At 46.0% G+C, this 20,181-nt stretch overlaps 1 protein-coding gene across 1 annotated transcript in view; it reads right to left on the minus strand.

Moving 5' to 3' along the window:
- The window catches only part of SPTBN5 (spectrin beta, non-erythrocytic 5), a 273,171-nt gene that overhangs the window by 103,168 nt on the left and 149,822 nt on the right, over positions 1-20,181 (minus strand). The window contains exons 34-38 of the mRNA XM_088471253.1: positions 3,236-3,340; positions 2,105-2,293; positions 1,474-1,629; positions 1,131-1,322; positions 312-407 (exon numbers count right to left, since the gene is read on the minus strand). Of these exons, the coding sequence (XP_088327379.1) occupies positions 312-407; positions 1,131-1,322; positions 1,474-1,629; positions 2,105-2,293; positions 3,236-3,340 (738 nt within the window). The remainder of the gene's footprint in view (positions 1-311; positions 408-1,130; positions 1,323-1,473; positions 1,630-2,104; positions 2,294-3,235; positions 3,341-20,181) is intronic.

Here is a 20,181-nt window from a genome sequence, read left to right on the forward strand (position 1 = left end):
TTGCCAGAACATCACCCCCTCTCCCCGCACCCTAAACCTAACCCTCCCCCCTTAGTGCCTAACATTAACCCTCCTCCTAGTGCCTAACCCTAACCCCCAATACTTACCTTTCGGGATGCCGACGATCGGTATTCTGGAGCTCGGATTCCGACTGCTGTCGAGATTCAGGTGCAGGTATTTAGACCATGGGCATCCCGTCACATGGGATGCTGACTACATCCCGAAAAGGACCATCGTTACTCGCCAGTAACAATGGTCACCTTAAAGAACACCTAATAAGACATAGAGAAGGTGATGGATGAATACTTTACCCCAGACCCTGCTCCACGGAATTCATTCAGCTTCCTTGTAAGCTGCAGACAGTGCTCATAGTCTTCCCCCACATCCCCAACATTTATCATCACTTCCTGGAGAGTAAATGGAGAGATGAAGATTAGTGCATACCTGGCCATTAATAGAAAGAGGGCAACACACACAGGAGCTCACTAGTCACTAACAGCTGACGGAACACGTTTAAGGCACTGCTGAAAAATATGGGGGAAATATCTGGTCTACATTGCAGCCCTATAGGAATAATTATTGCAGCATGTAATAGTTAAATGCACGGTGAATATTTCTTACTTTTTGGAGGGGGTGGAGGAATGGACTTAGGTAAAACCCCTCCATCCTCCAAATAAAATGGCTTAGGGGTCTATTTACTAAGCAGTGTTAGGAGACAGAGTTAAAAGTGATAAGAAAGTGATAAGGTGCCAGCCAATCAGCTCCCAACTGTCATGTCACAGGCTGTGTTTGAAAAATGACAGTTGGGAGCTGATTGGCTGGCACCTTATCACTTTTCACTCTGTCTCCTAACACTGCTTAGTAAATAGACCCCTCAGTCACTATTTTGAATCAAATTTAGTTGACATACTTTTATTGTACCACTAAATTAATTTAATTTAAAGCCTGATTAATTATAAAACCTATAAGGAGAAAGTTTAGTAACTAGGACATAATAGATGAAAACTGTTAGACATAAGAAAACCCATAATAGATAATGAGATATCTATGGTAAGGATCTTAAAACATCATTGTATTGTATAGACTCTGACCAAAGTCTTGTAATGTGCTCACCAGTGATAACTTCTTACCCTCTCTCTGATCCAAGCCTCCACCTGATCAACCTTCTGCAAGAACTCCAGTAAGTCTCTCTTGTCCTCCAGCATTTTGCCCCGAGCGGCCACTGCTCTCTTTAGATTTTCCCATTGTTCATGCAATGCCCGACTTTGCCGACGTATATCTGAGGATTTGGGGTGTTGCTGGGACAGCAGTGAGTTCCCCATCTGTACATGAGCAATAATAGCATCATGTTAAATTAACAGGAATAATAGTGAGGTCTGTGATGATACTGGTATAGGTGGGCCAGATGTTACTATAGGTTGTTCATAAGACATTGATGCTCATAGGCCCAGCATTTGGGTATGGCATATTTACCTCCGTAACATCTTGGATCGCCTTCTCATGAGCTAAGATCTCAGCCTCATATACTTGATGTTTCTGTAGTAGCTTCAATTTACTCTGTAGGTCGGAAGAGCCCTGGTAAGGGTCATCATCCAGCATTTGCAAGCGTTCATTAATCCAGCTTTGTGCCTGGGAAATTGATAGCAATAAGCTGAATAACGTTTATTTGAATAAAAAGCCGCTGCACAATGGAATCTTTGTATAAAATAAACCATTGACTAAAACATCCATGAAAAGTTTTCTCAAGTCTTCTCAATACAAAATATGTATTAAACATAGACATGAAGTAACTTAAGACATGTGCCGACTGGCTATTAAATGTAGTCCTGCAATTACCAAAGTGCCTAGGTTTCCTAATTAATGCAAACTAGTGTAAGCACAGCCACCCACCCAAAATGTTATAACATACAGGCAAAGGTTTATACAAACAGAATTTAAAGAAAAGGAGATCAAGGCAAGGCTATAGCTCACTTCACAATATATTAGCTATGGATACTTGGAAACATCCAAAACAAACCCAGACAGCAATCAGCAGATCCAAGAAAAAAATGCTGCTGTAATGAGATGTTTAGTAATGTGAAATTGCTGTATTGGAGTGTATTACCTCAGTGAGGTTCTGGTTGAAGAGAGCCAACAGGAGCGCAGTATTTAACTCTTCCCTTCGGAACTGGCTGAGAGATTTCACCTTCTTCCTCCTATCTAGAACAGAGTTCAGTTTGTATTGCACCTGTCTGCCCTCCGGGCTCCTGTTGTCCTCCTGAAGTCTGGCTGCTTGTTCCTGCAGTGATGCCACCTGAAATACAATGTAATTAATATCAGCAAAGTATCTTATGTTTATGTAAGCTGGAGCCACATTGACTGAAACAATGAGCCACAAGTATGATTTTTACATTAGTCAATACCTATACCTATAGGAATAATGCAGATCCATCATCACTACCATAGATGCATGGGGTGCAGCTGCTGTTTGGCCCAGAACTAATTGGGGCCCATCTTCCTTGTCAAAATGACATGTGTTATATGTATTTTTCACCATTGCGTGGTGCATAGGGGCCCTTACAAACTTTTGCTATGTGGCCTTAAAATACATGGTTACACCCCTGCCCATCATTGTTTCTCAGCAAGCTCTGTACAAGTCTGTTAGTTTCATTTCAGAGGGTCAAACCACTGACAAATGTAGAACTACAGACTAACGCATTTCACAAAGATTATTTAAACTGATGCAGGCTCAATGGTTGTGCAACTACACATCTGCTAGGATAGAACCACAGACATACCTCAAGACTACTGAAAAGTTAATTGTGAGACCAACCCTACTATTAGTTGTAAGTGAAGTTACTTATAATCCCTGAGTATGGCTTAAAGTTGATGTATTGTTGCTGACTTCTTAGGACTCCCCTCCAGGAAATTATAGAGAAGTTCACAGTGCAAAAGCGAGGGGGGAGGGAATAGTCATTTAGATTGCATCATCATGGCTCTGCCCACTCCACTGCAGAACTGACTGGGATTTAGGAGGATAGTCTAGTCTCCTGGGAGAGCTCCCCTAATTGTGAAAGTCTCTTTGACATTCCAGGAGACTAGACAACTGTGCAATGATAATCATTGATCAGGATTTAACTTGCAATATTTATTAGAGACTTAAATAAGAGCACCTGTACCATCAACACAATATTTAGCATATCAATCATGTGTAGGTGATGGGTATACTACTGTACATAGCAGTCTCTCTTTATACCTTTTCATCCTGAGAAGAAAGAAGCTTCTCAAAAGCCTCATGTTTTTTGATCAGCTGTTCGATCTCCCCAGCAGAGGTCCCAAGGTCACTTGATTTCAAAGTCACCTGCAAGTAAAGACAGCACGTGTTTCACTTTCACATTATAGGTGATAAATCTGTTATTAAGCTATCCATATAAGATGCCATTTTGTAACAAGATGGATGATCTGTGACGGTAAAGTTATTCATAAGCTTCGAATTGCAGAATATTATAGAGAGTGATTTTTTTTAACCTTCAAGTTTCTAAAGCTTTGGAATGTGCAGATGTTTGTCAGCCTATATATACTCACCTCCCTTTCTCCTTAACAATTCACTCCCTCGTGTATAGATAATAATGTAATGAATACTAACAATGACTGCTGTGTTAAGATGTAGTGTGAAAATACTCATATGTTGCTAATGTGACAACACTGTGCTTTATATTATTGTATGACACGTAATTATAGTAAGAAGAATCTTTGAACACCATACTGGCTGTGTGTTGATTCTGTCTCCAGAGTACTCTGTATTACAAGGGTCTGACACACAATAAATGAGCTTTGACTGGTGATTACCCACAGAAGATTAATTACGATCTATCATAGGCTTCATTAAAGCAACAAAAATGTAACCACATTAGGTGATAGATCAAAAACAGGACATACTGTATATGTAAGGGTTTTTCTATGAGGTTCTAAAATGTGTGTATTCAAATTATATAGTGGAGAATAAAAGCTGCAAGCTGATCCTAGACAGAGTCCATTGGTGGACAGTCCACATTCTTTTTCATAAGTGATCACCTACTGAAAAACTCATAACTCTTTCAAGTACACTGTAAATGACTTTTGAGTGTAAAATTTTTATCAGAACATACATAGAGCCTCTCTCCAAAGTGTATTAGTATAAACATCAAGCTCTGTTGTGCAATAAACCGCAAGAGCATCACGTTGTAATATAAAGCAAGCACCTCAGCAACGGAGAAAGTTTTGAGCCTTTTACAATCTTGGCACTCAGCCTGCCACCATGTAACCACTTATTTCTGAAACTCCAGTCATCTTTAGTGGGCAGGAATAAACAAGACAATATACATACATACATAAAACATAAATACAGTGGCCAATGACTGATTAGTGATATGTTTATATTGGTAGAAAGGAATAAATACAGAATAATAAAATATATATATTATTTGTTTATGAACATCTATTAATATAATGTACAGTAGCGAAGTGCGCCGACCCCCATGTTTTTGTTTTGGATCCGGATTCATGTTTGTGTTTTGATTTTGTAAAACCACCCTCACATGTTTTTGGTTTTGTTTTGTTTGTTTTTTTTAATAAAAGAAAAAACAGTTAAAATTACGTCATATTGACCTGTTAACATGCAATCCAAAACCCGAGTTCGGTTTTTAAATCCGAGTTCCGAACCGGGACTCGGTACCAGAAAGTGATTCCGAACTCGGATTCAGGGCCTGATTCAGACCCGCTTGCGAGCGCTCGATGTTGCCCAAGTGCGCATGCGCACGACGGAGGCGGCTCCGACGTGCGCAAGCGCGAGACCCGAATAACGACGGCCAAGCCGTCGTTATGGGTCTCGCCCCAAAGGGGGCGTGCTGTCGATGGTGATTGACAGCACGCCCCCTTTGGTGGGCGTGCCGGGGGCGTGGCTGCCCAGACGGAGGCGTTCCCATGGCAACGCCTACCGTCTGGGGCCCGGCCCCACTGACATCACTAGTGATGTCAGTGGGAGTGCTTTTGGCTCTGATAGAGCCAAAAGCACTCCAGGACTTGCGGCAGCGAGACCCTACCGCAGGGTCTCGTCGCAAGCCCGATGGTCGCGATGGTCTTGACCATCGCGACCATCATTTTGGCCGCTCGCTATAGCTGTGGGTGGTCACCCACAGCTATGCGAGCGGCCAGGAGGCCGCTCCAAAAAGGAGAAGGGACGGCCCTGATTCAGAGCGAGCGCTCTGTCAGAGCGTCCGGCTCTGAATCAGGGCCTCAGTTCCACTTGGAACCCCTGAATTTGGTTGTTGTCGGTTCTCTGAGAACCAGACCAGCACATCTCTAATGTACAGCTAAAAGGTCTAAAAAAATATATCAGGAAATAGTAGAGATATTTTTACTACTTGTTAAATCCTTTTATCTTGCAGTGTGCTGGGGTACATAGAGATAGTCATAGCATAGATGACAATTTGGTTCTGTGTCCCCTAATGCTACATGAGCAGAAAAAAAAAATATGCATGTCAACATAAATATCATAGGTGGCTTAGTGGCGGAGCTGAGCAGACGTGAGGCGCTACAGCTCCGGCATTTGTGGCTCCTACAGGCTTCCCACCTCGGTCCTCTCAGCCCTACGGTGATCCCTGGAGTGTCCGGCGGCTCCCTATTACAGCGGGATGCTGTCCCTAGCCCTCCTCTACGTGGAGACCCAGGATCGCAGTCTGCTCCTGGACCCAAGCCGCAGCCTAAATTTCGGATCGACATCTGCCGCGATTGGCGCTGACGCTGCTGCACTGGATGCCTATTGTACCTGAATTGCCCGGATACCCTGGCTGGTGACGGATGGGCTGTGACCTCGCTCTGGAAGACTATTACTTCTTTCAGTGAAGTCCCCCCTGCTAGCTGTACTGAGGTGGCTGATATTAAGGGGAAGACGCCATTTAGAGGGACAGGTGCTGTCAGTTACTCTCCTGTGTCTCCATATCACCCTCATCCGTCCCTGGAGTACCTGTGCCTCCCCACTCTGGCCCACAGATCATACAGTTTGGAGCTGATTGGCTGGCACCTTATCACTTTTCACTCTGTCTCCTAACACTGCTTAGTAACTAAACCCCTAAGTGACCATTGAATACCTGCGCGTGTAGCCTGTGTTATTGACAAATTTGTTATTCTTACAAATCCAAAGCCCCAAAAAACAAGAGGTGGCAAATTTCCAAGAAATTGAAGATCTCAAACAGGTTTCCTCTCTCACTTCTTCTCGTCAACATCTGTTTTCTAGACGACCTAGAAAACAGGTCACAACGCAACAATTTGAGGCTTTTAGAGCTAAAAGAGACTATCAAAGGTCCTGATCTTCTCAAATTCCTGCTCTCAGACCTGTCGGAGTTGCTTGGTATCGCGGAGGAATTATCCTCGTTGGAAATAGAATGGGCTCACAGGTTGGGTCCGCCACATAATTCCAATCAATCTCGCCCCTGAGCCATGATACTCAAATGCCTACATTTTCGTCACAAAGCACTTATCTGGGTTACAGCCAGGAGCAAAGGCCCTCTCCATTGGGAAGGACATTTCTTCTTATACCAGGACTACTCTGGATGTCTCCAGGGCTCACAGGGAGATGGCGCCCTTGTGTTTGCGATTCAGTCTGGCAAGCGGTTTGCACTCCTCTACCTTTGTGCATCATAATAAACTTTACAAGCTAAAGAATTTTCCGACTGTCCTGTGTTTCTCATGGGCAAAAGGTATTCAGCTTAAAAGTGTAGCCAATTTGGAGCACAGACTTTTACATATGTCCGGTTATTTCTGTCCTTTGAATGGTCAATGCAGGAAGAAGATACCATGCAGTTCTCCCAGCTCACATCTGCTGCCTAGGGTGTGTGAAGGACAACATTGAGCTCCAAATGAGAGAGCAATCAAGGGCTGGGTGATATTGAACAGATAAAGAGGTATCTGCTTTCAGGAAGTGTGTGACAGGGTAATGAGCCCTGTTGAATCAGCGTAGGGGGTATTCCTTCCCCCAATCCCCCAATGCTGTGCAGAAGCAGGGGTCATACTCTTCTTGGTCTGTCTGGTCATCTCCAGATCGACCCCTGTCTTCAGCAAGGTATATCCACCTGTTACTTACTACCAGACTTTTTATGTCTTTTCTATTTCAGGTACTCTTATTGGGGTTTTAGTATAAAAGATCCACATGAAAAAGATAGACAATGTCTAGATAGGCACCATATGGTAGACAGTCAATAGGTCAACAGTGACAAAAAGTCGACAGGACACAATAGGTCGACATACAAATAGTCGATATGGATGAAACAGGTGCAAAATGTCAACAAAAGTAAAAATGGTCGACACATGTTTGTAATCCTCACCCTAAACCCTCCTCTTAGTGTCTAACCCTAATCCTAACCCTCCCTCCTGATGCCTAATCCTAACCGTCCCTCCTAGTGCCTAACCCTAAATTCCTAATGCCGGGTACACACTAAACAATATGTCATCCAATCTGGTGGATCGGACGACATATTGTCCACATCAGGCAGTGACGATGCGCACTCCCACGCGTTGTCAGCGACATCACCCACTGAACCTGCATGCCTAATGCAGCATGGATCCCCCAGCTGCACCGTCATTCCTGGCATCTGCAAGTGTGTACGCACTTGCTGATGCCGGCACTCGCCGGGTCCGTAGCTAACGAGGTCGGTACACACTAGACATCATGTAAAAAAATGGAATCGGTATGTAATGCCGGCGGCTCATTAGCCGCCGGATAAAATATAGACGCTGGAAGTCCGAACAGTCAACCCTCCCCTGTCCCCCCCTAATCCTAACCCACCCTTAGTAGTGCCTGACCCCTCCTTCCCGCACCCTAGACCTAACCCTCCCGAGGGGTGCCTAACCCTAACCTTCCCCAGTGGTGCCTAACCCTAACCCCCCCTTTCTCCTAGCCTACCCTAACTGTCCCAGGGGGGTGCATAACCCTAATTCCCACCGTGAGTGCCTAAACTTAACCCCCCCCCCCCAGCTAACAGCTAGAAAGCCCCGCTTACCTTCGTTCAGGATTTTGGCAAGGGACTAAAGATAGGTGTCGGGATTTTGATGCCTATCTTTTAGTCCAGGGTCGGGCTGGCATCCCTATCAACCTGTTGACGTTTTGAACCAGTCTATCTTCATCCATGTCGACATTTTGTGTGTCAACCTTTTGTACCTTTCGACCGATTAACTGTCTTCCATGTGGTGTCTATCTAGACATTGTCCACCTTTTTAATGTAGTAGATGTATTGACTGGAACTGCTCTCACTGGGGTTTGGGGACAGGAATACACCCTGCATTGATGTATTGCCTTGTATTATTCTTAAACTCACAGAAAAAGATTGCAGTATGGTTTGATCCAGGAGCAAATTGATCATTGTTTGGTCCTTTTTTGGATTTGTTATGAATCAAGCTCTATATAGCTAAACACAATTAGTAGGTTATTATTGTCACTGTCCCCGAGTGACCCCCTGCTGCAAAAACATGTTCCCTTGCCATGAATTTGGTTTACCTATTACCCATGTATTCCAGGTTCCAGTGTTGCTATTCTGAGTAAGTTTCTAATAATCCTTTTAAATATTTCATGTTTTCCAAAAACATTTTTTCATTGATGTTCAGCTTCCATTTCCACATCTTTTCTATCCCTTCGACCCCACTCACAAACTCCTATCACTTTCCTTCTCTTCCAACTTTAGTGAATTGTTACACACACACGAACCCTCTCTAGCTTTAGCACCTATTGCGACCATACCATTGTACAGCCATGGGCAAAAAGTTTTGAGAATGACAAGTATTGTTTGCTGCTTCAGTGTTTTTAGACCTTTTTGTCAGATGTTACTATGGTATACTGAAGTAAAATTACAAGCATTTCATAAGTGTCAAAGGCTTTTATTGACAATTACATTACAACCCATGAGAATCAATCCCACACATGAATGGTCTCAGGATGCTTTACTGTTGGCATGACACAGGATGAAGACTTTTGGAGGATGACCTGATGTCAAGAAGGGCAGCAAAGAAGCCACTTCTCTCCAGGAAAAACATCAGGGACAGACTGTTATTCTGCAAAAGGTACAGGGACTGGACTGCTGAGGACTGGGGTAAAATTATTTGCTCTGATGAATGCCCTTTCAGATTGTTTGCGGCATCTGGAAAAACGCTTGTCCGGAGAAGCAAAGATGAGTGCTAACATCAGTCCTGTGTCATGCCAACAGTAAAGCATCCTGAGACCATTCATATGTGGGGTTGCTTCTCAGCCAAGGGAGTGGGATCACTAACAATTTTGCCTAAGAACACAGCCTTGAATAAAGAATGGTACCAAAAAATCCTCCAAGAGCAACTTCTCCCAACCATCTAAGAACAGTTTGGTGATGAACAATGTGTTTTCCAGCAGGATGGAGCACGTTGCTATAAGGTAAAAGTGATAACTAAGTGGCTCAGGGAACAAAACATCGAAAAATTTGGATCCATGGGCAGGAAACTCCCCAGACCTTAATCCCATTGAGAACTTGTGGTCAATCATCAAGAGACGGGTGGACAAACAAAAACCCACAAATTCTGACAAACTCCAAGTATTGATTAGGCAAGAATGGGCGGCCATCAGTCAGTATGTGGCCCAGAAGTTGATTGACAGCATGCCAGGGCAAATTGCAGAGGTCTTAAAAAAGAAGGGTCAACACTGCAAATATTGACTCTTTGCATAAACTTAATGTAATTGTCAATAAAAGCCTTTCACACTTACGAAATGCTTGTAATAAAACTTCAGTATACCATAGTAACATCTGACAAAAAGGTCTAAAAACACTGAGGCAGCAAACTTTGTGAAAACCAATACTTGTGTCATTCTCCAAACTTTTGGCCATGGCTGTATAGCTAATATGGTCGCTCTGAGAATTACTTTTCCCGCTGTTATGATCAACATCAAGGGCTTAAATATCCCTGAAAGTCCCTACTGTATGAGCGGACAAACTGTTCCCTGTTTGCAAAGCCATAACTTCTCCAATGTATTTTATAGCAATCATTTCGCAGGAAAGACAATGAGAGTGGCCATATTATTTTCCAGAAATTGTGGCAATATATTAAACCAATTCTTCACTTTTCTTACATGCTCCAAACCATGGCCAAACTATGTTCTTCTCCACTATTTCGAGCTAACAGTCTTTCATAGAAGTCTTTGCTGTGATTGGTAGGGACCTGAACTGGACCTTAGATCCAAACCAAAAATGACCCATGTAACCCTGGTAGAGAATAAAGGAAGGTAAGAGGCACCTTTCACCAACACCAGCTGGCCGATACGCGAAGTTTCCAGCCAACCATTGAACATAAATAAATGTTCAATTCACACCACACAGAGTATACTCCAGAAATGTTTTTTAAGCCACAGAAACTTGTATCTGCTAAAGGAGGCCATAATAGAAGCAGTTTCATGGTCCGACCACGCCCCTGTGTTTCTCAACTTTTCCCTTTTTACAACCTTCCTTTAAACCATGGATTTGGTGGTTTAAATATGCTTTGCAAAAGTAGACGCATGCAGGAGACATAGAAAGTAAGCATATACCTTTGAGGGGATAGACTCTCTCTTTTCATTTGCATACTTATGTGTCAATCCAGTTAGGTGCAAGTTGCTGTTTTCTCTTCTAATTTACATAGCAAATTCAGTTTGTAATCCAATTAGCAAATCGTACTGAAGTCAGAGTATGTACGCATATTTCCATTCGCACCTCCCTGGGGGTGAGAGATGGAAGGGAAAATCTTTATTTTAAGCTTAAAATGTCGGGACACTGTGATGAACCCGTTGGACACCGCCCCCCCCTAATGACTAATTAACCAATTGGAAGTTTCCAATTAGTCCAATAAATACATGTAAATGGGGGGATTAAAAATTTGGCCTCAAATAACCCCAAAATCAACTTTTTCGTTAGTTTAGGCACCCCAAACTTAATGTCAGTATTTTTTTAATTGTTTTTATATTTTTTTTACAATTTTTCTAAGTGCCCTCAAAGTACCTCAAAATCACCTTTTTTTTCCTACTTTTATTCTGCTTTTTTCGTTTAATTCACTTGAAATTAAACGAAAATAGTTAGATTTTTATAATTTTCTTCCATTAAAAAAAACAAAACACAAATCAGCTAATTGACACCAGTACTTTCCATATGCTCATAAACAGCTTTCTATACAGTCCTGCTAATGAAAATTATCAATTTTGGGGGTCCAGGATGGTCTCCCCACTTTTTCATGCACATCTCTCACATTGTATGTGGCAGTCAGTTCACAAACCTCCGCTGCGAGCACCGCAAATAGGCATTTTTAATTGGATTGGAGAATTCTCGGGTGCACGTATTCTTGGGTGCAAAGTCTGTGAGTTTCATGAAAACAAACTCGCTACTCGCAATTCGCACCTAATTTGATTGACCCCTGTATCTTTATCGGATGCCTAACATAATAATAATAATAATAATAATAATTATTATTATTATTAGTATTATTATTAATAATAATAATAAATTATTATTATTATTATTGTCACTATTGCTTCAAAATGACCCATTGTAGCCATATCTTTTCAGGAGGAGTGAATATTTTTTTCCTCTGGTTTTTAAGGGCTCTATTTATTATCAGTATTTTTACTAAAATAAAGTGAAAAAGGGTGTTTTCACATCTTTTTCACATTATTTTAGTTTCACCTAAAGTCACTAAAGGGTAATTAGAATAGAATTCGTAAAATTCTAATCCAACCCCTAATTATCACTTATTTTAGTAATCAGATCGCATTTCCCATCATTGTAATGGGAAATGCAATCTGCCTGGTAGTTACTAAAAATAAATTGTGAAAAAAATACCAGGGGAAGCCCTGTGAAAATAATGCCACCTGGAGATGGCGTTATCAGGGTCTCCCCCGGTTACCGGACTCCTGCTCCGCTCTATAACAGGCAGAGCAGAGCCCGGAGCCGGCCCCAGTGATCAGCTGTGTGGTCTAAATAGACAACACACTGATACACTGCATAAAAAAAATAATAATAACTTACCTGAGTCCAGGGACCGGAGATCGGGCTCCAGTGATGTCCTCCCTCCCGACAGCTGGTCTCCCATCCTGCACTGGGACCCGGTCATCAGGTGACCGGGTCGCAGTGCAGGATGGGATGTCAGCTGACTGGAGCCATGGAGGACATCACCGGAGCCCAGCCACCGGAGGTAAGTGCAATTAAATGAGTTGGGGTCACGGGAGGGGTCTTGATTGCAGGGGTTGGGGCTTAGCAGCGGGCAGTCGGTGCATACGTGGGCACTTGTCACAGTATTTTTTGCAAAAATACCCTGATAAGTGTGCGGAGGGGATTCATAGGGACAGAGCTTTATTGCAAGCTCAGTCCCTGCAAGGGATTTTTAGTAAATCCCTGAGATATTGGCTGAATTCGCAATACGGAATTCAGTCAGTAATATCACACAACAATCTGCATTCAAAATGCGTATTGTAGTATATAGAGCACTAAGTGTTAGAAGCAATTCAAGGGGATACATTTACTAGGGATCGAGTCTGGTCGAGTTTTTTTTTTTTTTTCATCCAACTCAATTAGCATCGCTGAAACTCGGGTGATTTGAGGCTCCTGAAACTCACAAATTTACAAAGAAGTGAGTTCAGCTGAGAGTGAGTTGGCTGATGGTGAAGCAGATCTAAAATATCTTCCCTGAGTAGCAAGTTTTGAAGGAGATTACTCACCCGAGATTGCAGTGTTTTCTCTCTGCAAAACTCTCCTGAGCAAGCAGCCTGCACATATCAGTGAGATATGTGAAGGCTGCTTGTGTGCTGTAGCTGTAAAAAACAGGTTAAATGTTTAATTCAAAAAAATGACGTAGGGTCCCCCCCAAAAGCATAACCAACCCCGGACTGCACAGTCAGTCCTGGTACCTAAAATTACGGGGAACAAAACGCGTAGGGTTCTCCCGTAATTTAGGAACCAGCACTTGGCTGCAAGGCCTGTCCTGGTTTTAAATATAGGGGGGAAAATGCGTAAGGGTTCCCCTATATTTAAAACCGGCACTGGACCCAAGCCGACTGGGGTGTAATGCTTAGCCAGGAGACCCTATTACTGGGTCTCCAGGGCCAAAGCATTAACACCCCAAGCCAGTCAGTCCAATCCAGGGACTTCAGAGGAGGTGGGGACACCCCAAAACCCCGGCCTTGGTCTGAAGCCCAGGGCTCTTCCCCATACACCTGGGCTGTGGGTACGGGGGTAATAATGTGTTAAATAGTTGAAAACTATTGTAATTTACAGAGGAACTATAGGTGCCAGCATGCCTGCCCTATGGCACTTTTGGAAATACAAGTACCAGCAAGCGGCCGGCAACCGTACCTCCACTGTAAAATAAATAGTTAAAAAACACAGTATACAGTAAAACTTTATTACACACCTACCTACCTCACTCACACATACTTACCTGCTGCCAGCTGGTCTGTCCCCTTTATCCCTGTAGAATCCGTTTGGGGCACCTGGAATAAAGATCCTATACTCACCTCCATTCTCGCGCTGGTCTCCGTAGCATCCAGGGGTCTTGGCAAAATAAAAAACGGAACTCAATCCATCCATATACTTACTGAAACAGTGTATGTGTGTGTGACCGCATACACCGCTACCCGGATCCTGACTGATCAACGTGAACTGTCAGGAGCCAGCAGCCAATCAGCGGCCGTTAACTGTAGAGCGTCCACTGATTGGCTCCGGCTCCTGACTCACTGACCTGCCCACGTGGGAACTGTCAAGAGCCGGAGCCAATCAGCAGCCACTCTACAGTTAGCGGCCGCTGATTGGCTGCTGGCTCCTGACAGTTCACACTGATCAGTCAGGAGCCGGGTAGCGGTGTAAGTGGTTAAATTCCCGAATCCTATCTTCACTAGTGAAAAGTTACTCGAGTTTAGCCTATGGTGAAGTGAAGAGAGTTTGCTAACTCTCCAGTATTTTCCCGCAGCAAAGGAGATTTCTCTCCCGAGTTTGTCATTAGTAAGGAGTAAGAAAACGAGTAAGAAAACAATCAATATAATTGAGAAAACTTTGTTTTTACTGATTACTATAAACACTTGGCAACAACAATCATGTATAATTTTATGCTATGATTATAAAACTAGTTCCTTTATGTTTCATTTAGGCCCATGTGCTGGGAAATATGTTTTCATCTTGCATATCCTGTGTAAAATGACTAGTTCTGGGAGCTCATCAATTTCGATTCCTGCGACTGAATTCTCACCATCTGGAAAGGGCTCTTACAATTGAGAAGAATGTTTACGTTGGTCGATATAACTTTTTTTTTTTGTCCGCAAGAAGTATAAGGATAATAAGCTCATTGTACTGTTTGTCATTATTTACGGAAAACAAATGCGTTCTTGGAAAAGGAATCGATGCCAGAGACTGCTTCTAATGAATATATGCTTTGGGTCTTTAGAACAGATGTTTTTCCAAGTAATATATTATACCCTGTATTTCTGGAATTTTCTGTGCACGGAATGGGAGTGTTACGTGATCTTACAAAGCTTTTAGGAAAGTAATAAGGAACTGAATTAAAAAAAAACAAAGGAAAAAAAAAATAAGCCTGTCTTCTCAGGATATGTCAATGAAAACTGTTCTGCCACATTTTTTCATTTATAATAAAACAAGTACTGTACCTTATATCTGATCTGCTAAATGTAAGCATCCAAAGCAACATAAGTTTTTCCAAAGCTAAACCATACTTGCCTACTCTCCAGGGACAAGTCTCCTGGCTGGCCTCCTACCACCCCCCGGAACCCTTTCACACCTCCCAGACAAACCCCCGTAGCGAGGGAGGGGCGATGATGCAATTTGCTCTGAAACGCATCACCATGGCCCCGCCCCCTGCCTCACAATGCCGATAATCTCAGCATTGTGAGGCGGGGCAAACATGACAAGCATGGTCACACCCCCCACTCCACCCCTAATGTCTTGTAATATCTCCGGGCACCCCCCCAAACCACACCCCCCAGCTATGCAGACCTGGCTGCCAGAATGTCGGCAAGCATGAGCTAAACGCTACAGCATGGAGTTAAAAATACGTTCTTAATTTGAAATTAGAGATGTTCGGTCCGGGTTCTCCAGAAATCCGAATCCACACAAATTTGGTGAATCCGAACAGATTTGAGTCACGGTTTTATATATCCTAACGGTGATCCGGATAATCCGAGTCGGGGTTCTGATCTCCCAGCAGCTCGGAATTCGGATTTTAAATCCGAATAAATAAGTGTCAGCGGCTGTGACACTGTAACGTAGCGCTTGGCATGCAGATATAACCGCAGTCGCACACGGGAGGCTAGATGTATGTGGAGTCGTGGACACATCTGTATTTGAAATGGTTGATATATTTACATTTTTACAGTCACTATCGCTTTATGAAGAAAAACAAACGTATTATATAGCGATGTTAGCCAAGATTGCACCACGTGTGACATGCACAGATGTGCCTGGCCAGTAACAGAATGTTCCCAGTTATTGCACAGAAATATTGGCACATAGCGACGTGGAAGGTTGAAGGTGCGTTATTTTGTGGAGCACATGTAGCATGACACTTTTTCGTAAGAAGACCCTCTCTGGTCATGTGGTGTCAGTAACCTTCTGCCGCTGCTCAGGTCATGTTCACTCACAAGTCATAAGAATCTGCCCTGGGGTGTATGTGAGCAGATTAGACTTTGGACGCTACTCCCAGCAGGGTTTCCCAGCAGGGGGGCTGCCGGGCTGGCACGAGTTGGAGTAACCAACAGCTGGAAAACTGAACTGGAAACCCAATCCTAAACCTAGCGTCTGTGTCTGGATACTTCGCTGTCACTGGATAGGGCTACACAAAACCACTGAAGGCCATTAACTTGATAATGTATTTACTCTGCTCAGGGCAAGGCTGACTCTAGTTAACTCTGTCACTGCTAGACCCCCAGTTCCATAAGCTGCAGTCACACTTGCCTGGCGCTAATCTAGCCCAATTAAAAAAAAAAACACATTGCAATAAAATATGGCATGTTTATTGCTAAATACACAGAAAAGGTCTAGTCTACATGGATCATTCATTTAGACATGATGTGAAAAGACTAGAGCTCTTGATACACGAGATATTAGCTGGTTAGAGGTAAAGGAGAGCATTTACTATAAAAGTACCAATTATGGGGCTTAGTAAATTGCCATAGCCATAACACAGGGAAGCAGGAAAGTTTAACTTCCAGCACTCCGTGAGCTCCAGATCAACAAAGCGGTTGGGGTTATTGTGATAGAAGTGGGACCAATTGAATAAAAGGATTCGGGACACTCCGTCTGTATGTAGCCGCCTGTGAGACCTACATAGCCGTCTTCATTTACAGCTCCTGTCTACCAGCCGGAGAAACTAAAAGTTTAAATAGACTCCCTCCCGACATCACCTTACAATCCCAGCATCCCCTACAATACTATGAGAACGGGGAATACACAGACCACTCGGATTCTAACAGTGGAAGTGGTAAGATCTAAAGAAAGGAGATGACAATATTCCTCCTAAGACTTTGTAGTTATTTCTGATACCGCCGTATACTGTGTGCTGCTGTCTGGAACTGTGTGATTGCCAACAAAATTATAGGGAGGTGGAGTACTACTTACTACAGCCGGCATTTATACTTTGGAGACAAGGGTAAAATCAGAACTTTGCGGCATTCTGAAATTTTTAATCTTACGAGAACATTAATTGGCTGCTCCCATTTGGGTCTATGCAAGTTGGATTCTTTCTCTGATTAGTAAAACATATATTTAAGCAAATTGGAATTGTTATTAGAGTATGTAGCAGGTTATATTAGTGTTTTCTTGTGCTAATTTGTATATTTCTACAAAGGAAGTTTAGATATGTACGTGTTGTGCTATTAAATATTGTGTTTTGTCTTATTCAAACACACTTCTTGTTATGTAAAAATAACTTTATCATTCTAGTCTGGGGTATAGCATATACTGTATACTCTGTAGGAGCAGGAGAGAAAGAGAGATCAATTGACATTATTAGATTTGTAAGCACCTGAGTTTTATCTTCTGTGGTTGTCTCCAATGGAATAAAATGTAGCAATGTATCACCAATAACTACATAACATAGATATTTAAAACATCATTAGCATTAATAAAGCATATAGGAGCATATTAATCAATTATCAGGTTTCAGACCCGATAATTGCAATCTCTTATCGCCGCTACGATTTGCGGCAATAAGAAATGATATACCGGCTGGAGAATGCATTAAAAGGCCCATGCAGGGGCCCCGAAAGGATCCCATCCCTGTGATGTGTTCGGAGTGAAGTGGCCGCATTAGCTGTCTCTTCACTCCTCTTTTGGAGCTCCTGCGCATGCTCGGTTAACTGACCACATGTCCGGCGGCAATTGCAAAGAAGGGTTCCGGAGGCAGGGCCGGCGATTCCACTAGGCAAGCTAAGGCAGCTTCCCGGCCCTCCGATCACCCCCCCCACACACACATTTGCCGGGTGCCCGCTGAGACTCTGTTACCAGCGGGCACCCGGCTCCTTCCCTACCCCCCCTCCCGTTCCCCCCGCCTCCCTGCGCCAACCAGAGGACGGAGCGCACTCCTGAGATCCGTCTTCCGGGTCCCACAGTGCACAATGGGAGTGACGTCATGACGTCACTCCCATAGTTCCGAGGAGCGAACGCCGGGGACGGAGATGGAAGCAGGCACTGGAGCGGGGTTTAAGGTAAGTGTTTTTTTTTTTTTTTTTTAATGTGTGTTTGTGTGTGTGGGCACACACTGCAGGGGGCCTTACTACTGGGGGCACGCACTGCAGGGGGCCTTACTACTGGGGGCACGCACTGCAGGGGGCCTTACTACTGGGGGCACGCACTGCAGGGGGCCTTACTACTGGGGGCACGCACAGCAGGGGGCATTGCTACTGGGGGCGCGCACTGCAGGGGGCATTACTACTGGGGGCCTTACTACTGGGGGCACGCACTGCAGGGGGCCTTACTACTGGGGGCACGCACTGCAGGGGGCCTTACTACTGGGGCACACACTGCAGGGGGCCTTACTACTGGGGGCCTTACTACTGGGGGCACGCACTGCAGGGGGCCTTACTACTGGGGGCATGCACTGCAGGAGGCCTTACTACTGGGGGCACGCACTGCAGGGGGCCTTACTACTGGGGGCATGCACTGCAGGGTGCCTTACTACTGGGGGCGCGCACTGCAGGGGGCCTTACTACTGGGGGCACGCACTGCAGGGGGCACTGGGGGCACGCACTGCAGGGGGCCTTACTACTGGGGGCACGCACTGCAGGGGGCCTTACTACTGGGGGCACGTACTGCAGGGGGCCTTACTACTGGGGGCACGCACTGCAAGGGGCCTTACTACTGGGGGCACGCACTGCAAGGGGCCTTACTACTGGGGGCACGCACTGCAGGGGGCATTACTACAGGGGGCACGCACTGCAGGGGGCCTTACTACTGGGGGCACGCACTGCAGGGGGCCTTACTACTGGGGGCATGTACTGCAGGGGGCCTTACTACTGGGGGCACGCACTGCAGGGGGCCTTACTACTGGGGGCACGCACTGCAGGGGGCCTTACTACTGGGGGCATGCACTGCAGGGGGCCTTACTACTGGGGGCACGCACTGCAGGGGGCCTTACTACTGGGGGCACGCACTGCAGGGGGCCTTACTACTGGGGGCACACACAGCAGGGGGCATTGCTACTGGGGGCGCGCACTGCAGGGGGCATTACTACTGGGGGCCTTACTACTGGGGGCACGCACTGCAGGGGGCCTTACTACTGGGGGCACGCACTGCAGGGGGCCTTACTACTGGGGCACACACTGCAGGGGGCCTTACTACTGGGGGCCTTACTACTGGGGGCACGCACTGCAGGGGGCCTTACTACTGGGGGCATGCACTGCAGGAGGCCTTACTACTGGGGGCACGCACTGCAGGGGGCCTTACTACTGGGGGCATGCACTGCAGGGGGCCTTACTACTGGGGGCGCGCACTGCAGGGGGCCTTACTACTGGGGGCACGCACTGCAGGGGGCACTGGGGGCACGCACTGCAGGGGGCCTTACTACTGGGGGCACGCACTGCAGGGGGCCTTACTACTGGGGGCACGTACTGCAGGGGGCCTTACTACTGGGGGCACGCACTGCAAGGGGCCTTACTACTGGGGGCACGCACTGCAGGGGGCCTTACTACTGGGGGCACGCACTGCAGGGGGCATTACTACAGGGGGCACGCACTGCAGGGGGCCTTACTACTGGGGGCACGCACTGCAGGGGGCCTTACTACTGGGGGCATGTACTGCAGGGGGCCTTACTACTGGGGGCACGCACTGCAGGGGGCCTTACTACTGGGGGCACGCACTGCAGGGGGCCTTACTACTGGGGGCACGCACTGCAGGGGGCCTTACTACTGGGGGCACGCACTGCAGGGGGCACGCACTGCAGGGGGCCTTACTACTGGGGGCACGCACTGCAGGGGGCCTTACTACTGGGGGCACGCACTGCAGGGGGCCTTACTACTGGGGGCACGCACTGCAGGGGGCCTTACTACTGGGGGCACGCACTGCAGGGGGCCTTACTACAGGGGGCACGCACTGCAGGGGGCCTTACTACTGGGGGCACGCACTGCAGGGGGCCTTACTACTGGGGGCACGCACTGCAGGGGGCCTTACTACTGGGGGCACGCACTGCAGGGGGCCTTACTACTGGGGGCACGCACTGCAGGGGGCCTTACTACAGGGGGCACGCACTGCAGGGGGCCTTACTACTGGGGGCACGCACTGCAGGGGGCCTTACTACTGGGGGCACGCACTGCAGGGGGCCTTACTACTGGGGGCACGCACTGCAGGGGGCCTTACTACTGGGGGCACGCACTGCAGGGGGCCTTACTACTGGGGGCACGCACTGCAGGGGGCCTTACTACTGGGGGCACGCACTGCAGGGGGCCTTACTACTGGGGGCATGTACTGCAGGGAGCCTAACTACTGGGGGCACGCACTGCAAGGGGCCTTACTACGGGGGGCACTGCAGGGACCTTACTACTGGTGGCACTACAGGGGCATCATATTGGGGCACTACAGGGGCCTTACTACTGGGGGCACTGCAGGGGGCATTACTACTGGGGTCACTGCAGGGGGCACTAATACTGGGGGCACTACAGGGGCATCATATGGGGGCACTACAGGGTCC

This window comes from Taudactylus pleione, unplaced genomic scaffold (assembly GCF_031769625.1).
Source record: "Taudactylus pleione unplaced genomic scaffold, aTauple2 ptg000113l, whole genome shotgun sequence".
In the NCBI taxonomy this organism is placed as follows: Eukaryota; Metazoa; Chordata; class Amphibia; order Anura; family Myobatrachidae; genus Taudactylus; species Taudactylus pleione.